The sequence below is a fragment of the Poecile atricapillus genome, chromosome 20 (genome assembly GCF_030490865.1).
Source record: "Poecile atricapillus isolate bPoeAtr1 chromosome 20, bPoeAtr1.hap1, whole genome shotgun sequence".
In the NCBI taxonomy this organism is placed as follows: domain Eukaryota; kingdom Metazoa; phylum Chordata; class Aves; order Passeriformes; family Paridae; genus Poecile; species Poecile atricapillus.
In genome coordinates, this window is record NC_081268.1 from 4,830,924 (window position 1) to 4,843,768 (window position 12,845).

Genomic DNA, 12,845 nt, shown 5'->3' on the forward strand with positions numbered 1-12,845 from the left:
AAATTTCCAGTGACACTCCAAATTCCCAAATTTTACAGCCAATTTCCAAGCCTCCCGGTCCTGAGGGAGCCGAAGAGCCGAACTCCGGCTGGTTTAAGCGGGGAAATCAGGCTTGGGAGCAGGAGCGGCTGCCTCGGCAGGGAAAGGGGGAAGCGCAGCCGCTCCGAGCGCTCGGGGCCCGGGGCTCGCTGCCGGCCGGGGCACGAAGCTGTTCCGAGAGTGCCATCCAGGGGACGAGAGCTGCACTTCAGCTGCTGCTCGGGGAGAGGAGGGGGTGAAGCATGACTGGCTGGGGGTGTGGGTGTTGAGAAGGAGGAACCGACCGAAGCGAGGTGCTTAAAACTTTGCGAGCCGCAGCCAGGTTCAGCCGGTGCGCAGGGCAGGGATAGGAGTGGAATTAACAAATTGAGAAGCGCCAGGAGTTTGGGAAGGGACCAGAATCTTCACAGCAGGTCTAAAAATGCTAATTACACAACCACAGAGTCACTTAGGGTAGAAAAGACCTCCAAAATCATCGAGTCCAGCCTTGTCACCCAGACTAGAGCGCTGAGAGCCGCGTCCAGGCGTTCCTTGGACGACTCCAGCAATGGTGACTCCAAACCTCCCTGGGCGACCCCTTCCAACGGTGGAGGTAATTCAGGTGGATCCAGTTTGTGTGACCCCCTCCCCGGGACCCCGCTGCTGTGTCTGGGGGTGGAGAGAAGCCCCAGTGACATCTCGGTCCCTGTCCCCGAGTGCTTCCCATAATTCGGCACTTAGGACTTGGGAAAAGCCTCGCAGGGAGAACCCATCCTGCTGTGTGCCCATCACCGGCTGGGGACTGTTTAAAACATGGCCACGCTTGTGAAGGAACAGCAGGAAAACACAATTTCCTTGTCATATAAATCAGTGTTGGGGTGTGTGTGGGGGAAACCTGGTTTTAACCGCTTTAAGGGGAAACTTTTCCGCTGTGGAGCTGCCCCCGGAGACCGTGACCCCCCCGCTCTCCCCGGGGTCCCGTTGGCTGTGGGATGGGAGGGCAGGGCCCGGGGGGCACGGAACGGGGATCGCGGGGCTCACCTTGATGATGAGCGGGTTCCGCAGCATGCTGAGCCGAACCAACCCCAGCCGCTCGTTCTCCGTGCCCGGGCCCGCCTCGGCCAAGCTCATCGGCCGCCGCCGGGGCCCCGCTCTGCCGCCCGCCATGGCGCGGGGGGCCGGTCCCGGGCCGGGGGTCTCCCGGCGGTCCCAGTCCTTGTCCTGGTGCCGGGAGGGGGAGGGTCTCGGCTGTCCCGGTGCCGGGGCTCTCTCAGCGGTCCCGGTCCCGATCCCGATCCCGATCCCGGGGGTCTCTGGACGGCCCCGGTGCCGGGGTTCTCCCACCGAACTCGCGGCGCGCGCGGTGGCGTCCGTCTCCAGGCAACAGGCGGTGCGCCGCTCTCACGGCTCCGGCTGGGGCCGCTTCCGCCGGGGGAACGGATGAGCCGGGCGCGGGGTGCGGGGGGGGCAGCGGCGGGGCTGACACCGCTTGGAGGTAGCGGGAGGCCCGGCGGGGCGGGGACGGCGTGGATGCTCCCTGAGGAGGCTCCGTGAGGGGCTGCGGGTTCCTCACACCCCGGCACCGCCGAGAGGTCTGTGGGTGCGCTGGGAGTCTCCCTCGGTAGCCCCGGAGCGATGTGATCCGGGCCGGCCGCATACGCGTGCTCAGCCGGGGCTCATCGGTATCTGGGCCTAGGGGCGAGCTGTGCTTTGGGATCCACGGAGCCTGCGGGGCCGCTCGTTCCCCTCAGTGGCGGGGAGGGGATGCTCGGGGCCGGCCGGCGGTGCGAGCTGCCCTGGGGGTGCGAAATTCAAGGGCGCGTGTTTCAAACGTGACTCGGGTGTTGCGGACTGAGCTGGATGTAGAAAATGTGCTAAAAATGCTTCTTGCTTGCGCTGTGTGACTGAATTCTGCAGGAATTGCCTGTCCTGGGACAGAGCAATGGCTGAGCTCGGCCCGTCAGGAGCTTCTAATGAGAGAATTTTGGGTTTAGTGCTGATGAGTCTCGTATTTCTTTGTTGCTTTTAGCTTGCTGCTATTTCACTGCTGAAAGCTGAGTTGAACACAAGAATCAGACGTTGCTTAGTCATTCAAAATCAAAACTAATAGTTATTACATTTATTAAAATGTTTTTTGTTGTAGGAAGGCTGGGGGAAGCTGTGATGCACATCTGTTTGACAAAGAAGGCATCAGCTTTTCCTAGGTACTTTACAAAACTAACTGGATTAAAAAGTAAGAGTCTAAGACAAAATTGAGTTTTTAATTGTTAAGGTTTTGGGTGGGTTTTGTGCTTTTTGTTGGGCTTTTTTGGGGGGTGTTTTGTTTTAAACAAAAACGGTGTATAAATGACAACACTTCAATAAAACTCCTCTCTTTTACTTAAGAGGGAAAATAATGAAAGGCAAAGCACATTCAGATTATTTTCAAGTCCAGGATTCTGTCAAGAAAAAGAAGAGGAAACACAGTGATTCCAACAACAAACATAAAAATGCTGAAATTGTGGAAGATCCAGAGCTTGGCCACGCATCCCAAGAGCTCTTTGAAGATGCAGCACCAGAGGACAGGAAAAAGAAAAAACTGAAGAAAAAGGATGAGAAGCAGCAGGCTTTGATAAAGAATTACTTTGGGACTGTGGAACATGAAATCAGCAATGGGACTGGAACAGCTGATTCTCTGAGGAAGAAGAGGAAGAGGATGGGTCAGGACAGCGTTGATGAGCTCAGCGATGTCACCTCTGTTCCTGAGAATCAGGACTGCCAGGAGGGTGCTGCTGATTATGCTTGTTCTAAAAAACCCAAGAAGAAAAAGAAAGAAAAGCAGCCTGAAGCAGATGAGGTGTGTGAGCTGTCTCCCTCTGAGGAGCACAGCAAGGGCCACAAAGAGAAACCCAAAAAGAAGAAGAAGAGGAGAGAGGGCAGTGCCCAGGACGTGCAGGAGGACACGGATGGAGCAGCTGAGCAGCCGCCCTTAGAGCAGGACAGGGAGTGGCCTTCAGATGAGGATGGAGGCTGTGATGCTGCTTCTGCCATCAGTGAGGTCTCTATGGAGCTCCCTGCTGATTTTTCTACACCCAGTAAAGCAGCTGATAGAGCTAAAAAGACTCCAGTACGTGCTAAAAAGGCATATAAAAGCAGTGCTTTTGTCGAGGAAGGAAGCTCTTCAGACTCTGATGTGATGTAAGTTCAGGTTTTGTTTGTGGGGTTTTTTTCCTTCCTCCACTCCCCAAATACATACTCCCCTTTCATATTATTTGGGTTCCAGGTTTTTCTTCATTCTGCTTTTTTGTGTGTTTTAAAGAGAAACTTTAACATCATGCATGCTGTGTAAATTCAGAGTTTTCTTGTGGCGATCCAATAATAATTTTTAAGAGTACTTCAGTATAGGCTCTTTTCTTAAAAAACTGTAGCTATGGAAATAATTTATGTGCAAACAATTCACATTTAAAAAAAAGAAAAGTGGGGAAAAAAGAAAAGGATTACATTTGTTAAACTTGATATTATTGTCCACATGTGCTAAGGTCAGCTAAACAATTGAATGTTCTGTGCAAATAAATGCTGGTGTAAGTAGTTCTTGATGCCTTTACAGTGTCTAGAACACAAAAAAGGAGCACTAATAAGACACAGATGGAAAAAATCTGTGCCAGTGGTAGCAAGAGACATTTTTTCAGTTTGCCCAAGTGTGAGAGTTCTGTGGATTTTCACAACTTCAGAAAGCTCCTTGATTACTGTAAGTATAGAAATTTGGTAATAAATTACAATTATTAAATTATGTTAAAAGGTTAGAAATGCAAGGCAGTGGGTGTGTGAAGCATATTTTTTGTTCTGTAATCAATGAATATGTTCATTCTTTCAATGGTAATCTCTGGTTTAGCATTCTAGTGGTGTATTTTATTTTATGCTTTGTTTTTCAATACCAGGACACCAAAAGCCTCAGCATCATATATAAAGAAGAAGCAGAAGCAGCAAGACAATTCTTTTGCTGAATTGGCAGCCTCTGATGAGGTCAGTGTGGATGGTGAAGAAGGCCTGGACCCTGCCAGAACTTCATTCATGGATTCGGATACTGCAAGACAAGAACTGGAAGAGTTTATTCCTCATGTGAAGAATATATCAGACAGTTCAATCAAGCAAATGTCTGGAAGAGACCTAGCAAGGTTTAAGGAATTTAAAAAACAGGGTGAGCTCTCTGAAATCCTGTTGCAGTGAGGAGGGACTGTGCAGCTGTGCTAATGTTTGGACAGAGGGAAAAGTTTCTTGTGTTGTGTCTGTTGCACCCACAGAGTCTGGTTCACTTCATTCCATTGACATATCTTTTGTTTCTCTGTTATGTAACATCTGCTTCCACATTGGCCAATTTCAGTTGGAACTCGTGTGTTAATTACTGATTCCCAGCTGGTTTTGTCTCTTTCAGTTTTCTCTTTTCCCCTCTGAATTTGTTGATACCTGAGCTAAAACCTGAGATGTGCAAGAGATGGTACTTGGGTTTGACTTGGCTTTTTTTAATCTTTCTGTATTTTAGGTATTGCTGTCAAGTTTGGCAGATTTACCCAGAAGGAAAATAAACAAATCCGGAAAAATGTTGAAGAGTTCTTATCACTTAGTGGAGTGGACAGTGCTGAAAAACTTTTGTTTACCTCGAGATATCCAGAAGATAAAGACACCATCCATCACCTGAAAATAAAACATAATTTTTGTGAAAAAATCTGTGAGTATTTAAGTTCATCCTCAGACAGCTGAATGTTGCATTCTACAAACTGGTGATATTGTGGCGTATTTTGTAAAATAATTTTTATTGACAAGTAGGGATGTTACTAAATTTGGTAAAAGAAGGACCTGCTGACATGGTGTAGTTGATAATCTGTACAGTCCACTGTTTTTATTATCTGGTCTCAAACAAGAAGAGTTTAGAGTTAAAACATGGTCAAGACCAGTAAAAACTTCTAGACTTGCATTTGGGCTTTATGGCTTTAAGTGCATTATTTGCTAAACTATAATTGAGGTTACTAATGGCAACTGTGAGTGATTGGTGAGTTCTGTCTGAAATTGTCACCTGTTCTTAGATCACATTAAATAGGTGGCAGGTGACTGAGTAGGGGTGGAAGAAATTGAGCCATGTCAGTTTTCCAAGACATGGGGATCTACCAGGAGCTTTATTCTGTGTGTTCAGTGACATCATCTCAGGCAAGGCAGAGTAAAGGGCAGCCTGTCATGGATCAGGATTCTGGGATCAAACTACAGATTTGTGGTTATTTCAGACACACAGTCCTTCCCTCTGCATCAGTGCATTTGCCTGATGGTGTCTTTCATTCCAGTCTGAGACTTTGCTCCTGATCTGGCAGGATTTGGCAGAAAGTCTGATGAGTGTTCTGTGCCTTGCAGTCCCCTTTGCTGGGCACTGCTGACCAACAATGAACCAACCAAGGTCATGCATTCCAGGGGTTGATCTCTGTGGATCTTCCCTTCAGCAGAGATCTTCAGTTGGCTTTTGCTGGGTGCCCCCAGTGCCTGCATTTCCCAGTTGGAGCAGTCTGGAAGCACCCAGTGTCTCCTCAGCCTCCTGCCTGGTGGCTGTCTCATGTCTCTCTTTTAATGGAGTGTTCAGCACGACAGTTAAATTTTAATCACACCTGGATCAAATGCATAGCCAGTCCATGCAGTTTGTAGCTGGTGAGTGGAAAGAATCTGTTGTTGACAGCACAGTGATGAATATGTGTGGTGTTGGTTGTTGCGGTTTGTTTCATTTTGGCCTCACCACTGTGAGAAATGATTGTTAAAAATGATCCTTTATCTTCCAGCTGAGGGCATTCCCCGGCCCTGGAGACTGGTATATTATCGAGCAAGGAAGATGTTTGACCCTAATAATTACAAAGGAAGGTAATGGAATACTTTAAAAGTGTTTCTGAATGCTAATATCAGTCTGTGTTGATTATTTGTAAATTAAAAATGGATTCAAGTAAATATCATCTCTCCCATTTGTGCCAGTTACTATGACTTAATTGATAGTTCATTTTCCTTTATTGATTCCTCTGTTCTAAAATGTGACTTGAAGTGATAGGGATGATTAATATTGATCACCTGCAGATGTTACAGCTTTTTAAGAGATTGAAATGGTTTGAATTTACAGCTGAAGCTGTGCCCATTTCCCCAACCAGGTATACTATGGAAGAAAAAGAACAATTAAAGAAGTATCAAGCTCTGCATGGCAATGATTGGAAGAAGATTTCTGAGTTGATGTCCCGTTCTAACCTCTCAGTTGCTATGAAATTCTCTGAAATCAAGTCAAGTATGTAATTTTAAGAAAAACAATTCATTTTGTGTAATATTATTTGAACTGTACAGTGTAGGTATGCTAAACATAAAGAAAAAGTCCTTCAACTATGGGGTTTTAAATTAATTAATTAATTAATTAATTGGTGGTGGTCCTCTTCTTCACACCACTGATTGCATTTTCATGTGGAAAGGATAAGAAAGATCTCTGAAAGAAAATGGGAAAAAAAAGTGGAACAAATATAACTATTAACAGAACTGACATCTAAAAAAGGATTTCATGGGGAGGGCAGAATGAATTTGGCAGCCAGGTTTAAAAAGGTAAAAACTGGGGATCAGACTGTTCTTTAGTGTTCAGGCTGAACTCTCCAGTCTGGTATGCAGAAGAGTTTCTAGGACATGTGTTAAGAAGCTGGTACTATAAATAAAAATCATGGAAAGTGAAACATTTGCTCTTTTGCCTTTTTTTCCCTAATCATTTATGATAAATTATGCCTTAACCTAGTTGGTTTTCAATTTTAGCTATCAACTATGGTGCTTGGACAAAGGAGGAGACCCAGAGGTTAATGAGTGCAGTGAAGGAAGTGCTGAGGAGAAAACTGAACACAGAAAATCCAAGTTCTCCTTCCTCACTGGAACAGTCAGACACGGATCTCTGGATCGACCGTGAGAAACTGTACCAGTCACTGCCGTGGACTGAGATTGAAACCAGAGTGGAAAGTCGATTTTGGAGACAATGCAAACAGAAATGGTGAGGGCTTGGACTAAACTGAGATAGTAAAATGTGTTCTGGGGTGTATTTATTCAGCAAAACCTGTGTTTTGTACCATGATGATTCTTTGGTAGGATAGGTAAGAGATTGTAGAGCATAGAAGAGACATTGCAGATGTGTCTGAGACAAATAACTCTTAGCTAGCTGCAGCAAGTTTTCTGTTTGATGTGATAGCAAAGCCTGATTTCTGCCTGGTGTGCTGAGGCCTGAGCAGCAGAGTTGGCTTACATGATGAACCCTGAGCATTGTGACTAACACCAGCAGTATTACTTAGCTAAAAATAGATGATAGAGACTCTAATGCCAGCTGTTTAACACCAAGCTAGCTGCTTCAGAAACTTTCACATAACCTCGTGTAGTTGTCTGCAAGAAATGTATAATTTTGAGAAACTTTCCCTACTGACAGGAATAGCAGCTTGTTTGAAGGGTATTTTTAGGAAAACCCTGCTAGCCAAGGCCTAGGGCCTGGCCAGGCCTTGGCCTCTGCTGGTTGGGAAGTGTGATCTCAGATCCTGGTGTTTCTGTGCTAAAAATATTATCAAGTCAATTTGACTTGATGGTTTGGGCCTATAAAAGCTGGACCCACTTTTAGGGTGAAATTGGAGACCTCACCTAGGGTTGGGCACACTTTGTAGGATTTACCAATTGCTGGGAAGAGTTCTTCAGGTCCTGGGTGTGAAATGGGGCTCCCCAGTGACAGGATCTGTGTAATGGTAAAATACTGAGGCAATTGGTGATGTATCTTTCTCAATCACTATCCTTTATATTCTCTCATATAGTAATGATTAGTGCATTCCCATACTTATTTTTGCTTGTTGCTAAAGCCAAGTGTGTAGTTTTATTGAATGTATCATTTTACTTTTTTGTTGCCTTAGTATTTATAGTAAAATAAGACAATTCTTTCCATTGGTGACTGTGTCCTTTCAGTCCCTCCTGTCACTTGCAGAACACTGCTTCTCTGTGACAGCAGCAGCATCTTAATGCTTGAAATGATAGAAACCTGCTTTTTTATGTTTTTAAAGGAATTCAATTTTAACGAGCAAGTTGAACAGACAGCAGCAGTTGCACAAAGGGACCAATGGATTAAAGGCCAAGATCAATCTTATTAAAAGGTACAGTTCTGAGCACTGGGATGTTTTTGTATCTCCCACTGTTTGAGCTGTGTTAATAAAAGTTTGGAGGGTGAGAACAGCCTGCTTGAAGCTTGATACATATTTTGCAATCATTTCCCTGGACAAAATGTCCTGTAATTTCTGACTGGGGGAGCTTGGAGCACTGAATTATGTCCTGATTTCTGCCTGCAAACTGCTTCTGTCTCACATTCACAGGTTGTATGAAACAAGAGCAGAGGATGCCAGTGAAATAAACTGGGATGAACTCAGTAGTGCTATTGGGTAAGCTTCCTTTTCCTCTTTTTATGGATACAAAGGGTAGTTAAAGCAGATGAATCAAAGTTCTGATACCTTTACAACTGGAAGAAATGTTCAGTCTGGAGACATTACAGTTCAATGTCCTAGAATAGCACTGAGTAGGAAGCCAAGATCTGAAACCCATAACATTCCAAATACTGGAGTGTTGTGTATCTGTGCTTGAAGGTGTTAATCAACTAATGGGAAAAATTATGATTTGATATTATGGATTAATTATTATTTGAATCCTATCCTTTCTACCTAAATCTAAGCTAGGGTTTGACTGGTATCACTCTCAGGAAAGGATAACTCAGTAACAAGCTTTCTCATAGTTCCTTGCACCACTAATTCTTTGAACTCTTCTCTTTGCAGAGATGTTCCTAGATCCTATGCTCAAGCAAAGTTTTATAGGCTAAAAGTGTCCTTTGTCCCTTTATGGAAGAGAAAGACATTTTCTGGTCAGTATGCCAGCTGTTTGTATGGAGTACAAGGCTTTGGCTTGAATCTCAGAGGATACATATTCTGGTTCATTTTTTTCCTAATTGGCTAAACTCTTAGGCTTTATACTTTACTAAATGCTTTCTTTATAACTTTCAATGTCCTCTTTGTGCAAGTGCTTATGAACCTGTTCTTTTTAATATCTTGTCTTGAAAAGTTTTAAGACTGTGCATTTAAATTTCTCTTTGCATGTTTGTGTTATGTCTGATCTCCCTGCATCCCCTGTGATCAGAACAATACAGACATTTTGTGTATTTAACACTGACAACATAATTTGTGAGATGCTATTCCTCTGCAGATCCAATTAAAACTACTTTTTTTTTTTTTTCCCTCTAGAAATTATTGACTATCTGTATGAAAAGAAGCTCCCAGAACTTGAAGAAAAACTAAGAAAAGAAGAGGGTAAATGCCATAGTTTTGACAATTCAGTACCCAGTCAGCAGCAGCAGATTTTCCGACTCAGTGACATTTTTGACTCCAGTGAAGAGAGTGATTAATTGATTGTCCTAAAAGCAATGCCTAATTTGCATATTTAACTGCAAATGGGTCTGGTTGAAAGTGGGTGCAGCTCACCACCTGCAAGTACCCGAGCTGATAATGGGAAAAGTCAGGACAGGCACCTCTGCGTGTCTTGTTTCATCTTGAAGATGGAGTTGAAACAGAGCTTTTGTGCCACTTTTTATTTAATTTAACTCTGATTTTAGAAATTTTCATGTAAGCATCCAAGTTGCTTTTTAAAAGTCTCAAAATACTTTTTCTGTGGAGTTGAAAGCTGCTGTTTTCCCTTTATGAATGAACTTGGTTTTAAGAACTTTATTCTTTTTAAATTCATGAGATTGGAAAAAGGTTTTCAGTTTGCTTTTAAATCTCTTTAATAATCAAGTCTTAAGACATCTGTGTTGATGAAAATGGCATAACTTTTGAGTTGCCTTTTTTTTAAACAGGTGTCTTAATCTTAAAAGCAACTGATTTTCTTTTTGATGCAGACTTACATTTTTCCCACCCCTTCTAGAGAAAAAGGACTTTTGTACATTACTATTCATCATTTCATGCTGAGCAAAGCAAAAAATTTAAAATGTTGTAATTAATATTTGGAATTACAGGGACAAAACAGTGTGTATATATATATTTATGTATGCATACATATTTTTATTTTGCCAAGGAGAATTTCTACCATTTAATAAGAAAATTAAGCAATAAGATGGAAGTTGTACTCATGTTTTGTAAGATATTTTTAACTCTGTGCATAAAGTGATTATTTGTAAATGGACTGAATTAATGTAAAAAAAACCCAAAAGTATCTTAGTGTGTTTTAAGAGAGATGGGGACTTCAGCTGGCTTTTCTTTCTAATGCTGTTTATTCCACAGCTTAGGTTACAGCAGGGGCTCGTGGGTCAGCCTACAGCTGCTGGCTACAGGCAAGCCCTGTGTCCTGAAGCCCCTTTGGTTCAGGTTACAATGCATTAATCTCTTTCTGTGCATATTATTACATAACAACCAATCAGCTTCATACACAATACCTTTACATTTACATATATCCTATCAAAACTGCTGGAATTACCATCCTATGTTAGTGACTAACCAACCATCTGAGTTAGCAATTCCATGTTAAACTTTAAAACTTGTTATGCAGTGGAAAATTCTTTTTGCTTTAGTAAAAAACATCTTTGTCTGCCTATGCTTTTTTACTTGTTTGCAAACATGCTTTGAAGACCACTTAACTTACTGGACTTTTAGCCATAAACCTCCTCCTAACTGACTAAACCTTCCAACCTTTGTTCTCTCAGCTGTTTCAGCAACAACTATCCCTAAAAATATCTTTTTATATATTAAAGCTTGCTTTCATTTCTCAACAACCTTCTGCTAAGCATTCACATTGTTATAAATGAAATTAGGATTAGCTGTCAACTGCGTTAACAGCAGTTTAATTAAAAATGAACACAATTTAGTGAATTGAATAATAATTTGGTATAAGAAAATACAATTTAGTAAAAGAATACAATTTAGCAAAAAACCACAATTTATATATGTAATTTGCCAGTAATTAAGCATGATTAATGCATAAGCAAAACTGACTGGGGTATGGAGAGGGCTTCTCACCCCACCTCACGTACGAAACAAAGCAATTCAAACTAAACTTATATGCTTATACATGTTCATTAATGTTTCCCATAAGTCTCCTCCTATTTCTGGTTCTTTAATTTTACCTCACTGTTCTTCATGGCACATGCCTCACTTGTTGCTAGGGGGGGCTTCAGTCTTCTTTTGGTGGTCTTTGGATGAAGGCTTACACTCATCCTCACTGTCCTCTGGATAACCTCACAGGTTGCACATGTGTAATAAGCATTGTGTTATGTAAGTAAACATTATGTTCCACTAATTAGTCTTGCATTTTATAATTTTCAGGCCCTCTGCATAAAGTTGTTCCAACTTTATCCATCTCAAGGTTGATTTTTGTCTTGGGACATCATTTATATCAAAATTACATCCTGTTCCTTAGTTTTAACATGTAACATCTGTAAAGGGGTGCATCGTCCTCATAACACTGATTCCCTTGATTGCTTCTAATAACTTTCCAAATAGTTACAATTTATTTAGCAAGAATAATTTCCATTTATTACAACATCCATAAAACTTTACTGTTCAATTCTCATCCTTCCCAAGACTTTGTAAAGTCTTTGTATGGCTTGTTTATATTTCCCATATGCTGCACTGGACAGTAATGCAAGAAGACTTGGTCCCTGCTTTTTGAGAGTCATTTTGATAAGTGACAACTTCCCTCTTCAATTCTAATAATCATCATGGAAAATCCAGAGTTTTCAATGGTTTGAAATAAAGGTCCTGTTGGAGGGGCTGGAAGGTGACATATAGCAAGGGCTTTAAAAGTAGAACTTTCCATATTTAACTCTGTCTGGCATTAGTCTCTCTGAAGGTAGGAAGCACTGGGATTTTTGTGAGAGAGGCAGGACCTTCTCTGCAATCAGGCACTCCTTTGAGGGTAAAGTTTTCCAGCCATGAGATGAAATGGGATGGGTGGAAGGAAACACACTACTTCCACTTAGGACTCTGTGTTGCTTCATGGGTCTGAAGGTGTTAAAATCTGAAAAACTTGAATTTCTGAATCTAAAAAGTTTGTGTTTTTCAAGAGGTTTTTTTTTTTCCTGGAAAATGGAGATGCTCTGAATTCCTTTCAGGCAAGAGCACAAACGATGCCTGGTTGTAGAGTTTGTACAGTAGATCTTGTAGAAATAAACTTCTACCTCCATGATTCCATTTATTTTATTCTTTGCTGTAAAAGAAAACTTTTGTGGCTGAGTGGAATGCACCTCACTCTGAAGAGAGAAGCAGCAATGTTTTTTTGAGCAAAAAGAATAATTTGTCAAAGTTCAATAAATTTGATGTAATTTAATATAGTTTATATATAAACTATAACAGTGCTTTTAACAGTGCTTTTCCAAAGTTCAATAAGTTTGACTGCATGGAAGAAACATAAAAAGGAAAACTGAGTTAAAAGCAAGTGATTCACAAAGAGTTTTGGAGGCACAAAGGCTAAGAAAGACCCTCCATTTGACTCCTGAAGTTCAGAATGGACTCCCTTCCTAACTCCTGAGGGAGAAGTGTGGGTGCAGCTGGATCCAGGCTTAGTGACAGATCCAATCAGTGCTTTTTATATGTAAAGTTTATCATTAATACTGAGTAGCCCCATGAATCAGTGGTATTTCATTTGTACTAATTCAGCTGCTCTCAGTCACTTACCAAGGATCTGGTGTGGGTAAGGGATCTCTTGTCCTTGGCAGAGAAAGACCTCGGGCTCAGGTAGGGGGATCCCAAACCTTGAGAGGTTTCCCTGCTTCAGGGAATGCCCCTGGTGTGCAATCTAGC

General features: G+C 42.3%; 2 protein-coding genes across 3 annotated transcripts in view; one reads left to right on the top strand and one right to left on the bottom strand.

Moving 5' to 3' along the window:
- The window catches only part of CFAP77 (cilia and flagella associated protein 77), a 56,926-nt gene extending 55,552 nt beyond the window's left edge, over positions 1–1,374 (bottom strand). The window contains exon 1 of the mRNA XM_058853827.1: positions 1,060–1,374. Coding sequence (XP_058709810.1) covers positions 1,060–1,185 — 126 coding nt within the window. The 5' untranslated portion in view covers positions 1,186–1,374. The remainder of the gene's footprint in view (positions 1–1,059) is intronic.
- A 105-nt stretch (positions 1,375–1,479) lies between these two features.
- TTF1 (transcription termination factor 1) lies at positions 1,480–12,232 on the top strand. 2 transcript variants are annotated; one of them, XM_058853819.1, is made up of 12 exons: positions 1,480–1,610; positions 2,162–2,222; positions 2,404–3,195; positions 3,936–4,195; positions 4,538–4,723; positions 5,814–5,892; positions 6,171–6,301; positions 6,808–7,036; positions 8,079–8,168; positions 8,385–8,450; positions 8,838–8,923; positions 9,300–12,232. In XM_058853819.1, exons 2-12 carry the CDS (start codon positions 2,182–2,184, stop codon positions 9,458–9,460), a joined length of 2,121 nt encoding a protein of 706 aa, XP_058709802.1. In that variant the 5' UTR covers positions 1,480–1,610; positions 2,162–2,181; the 3' UTR covers positions 9,461–12,232. The 2 variants fall into 2 exon arrangements, with proteins under 2 accessions (XP_058709802.1, XP_058709803.1); XM_058853820.1 differs by having other exon boundaries at positions 1,509–1,610; positions 2,162–2,251.
- The last annotated feature ends 613 nt before the right edge of the window (positions 12,233–12,845 follow it).

Bases quoted from the DNA above. Each gene is read 5' to 3' on its own strand.
- TTF1 (XM_058853819.1), top strand. From the start codon at position 2,182: ATGCACATCTGTTTGACAAAGAAGGCATCAGCTTTTCCTAG. The intron at 8,169-8,384 runs GTACAGTTCTGA...TCACATTCACAG, and splicing joins AAGATCAATCTTATTAAAAG to GTTGTATGAAACAAGAGCAG. The intron at 8,924-9,299 runs GTCAGTATGCCA...TTTTCCCTCTAG, and splicing joins GAAGAGAAAGACATTTTCTG to AAATTATTGACTATCTGTAT.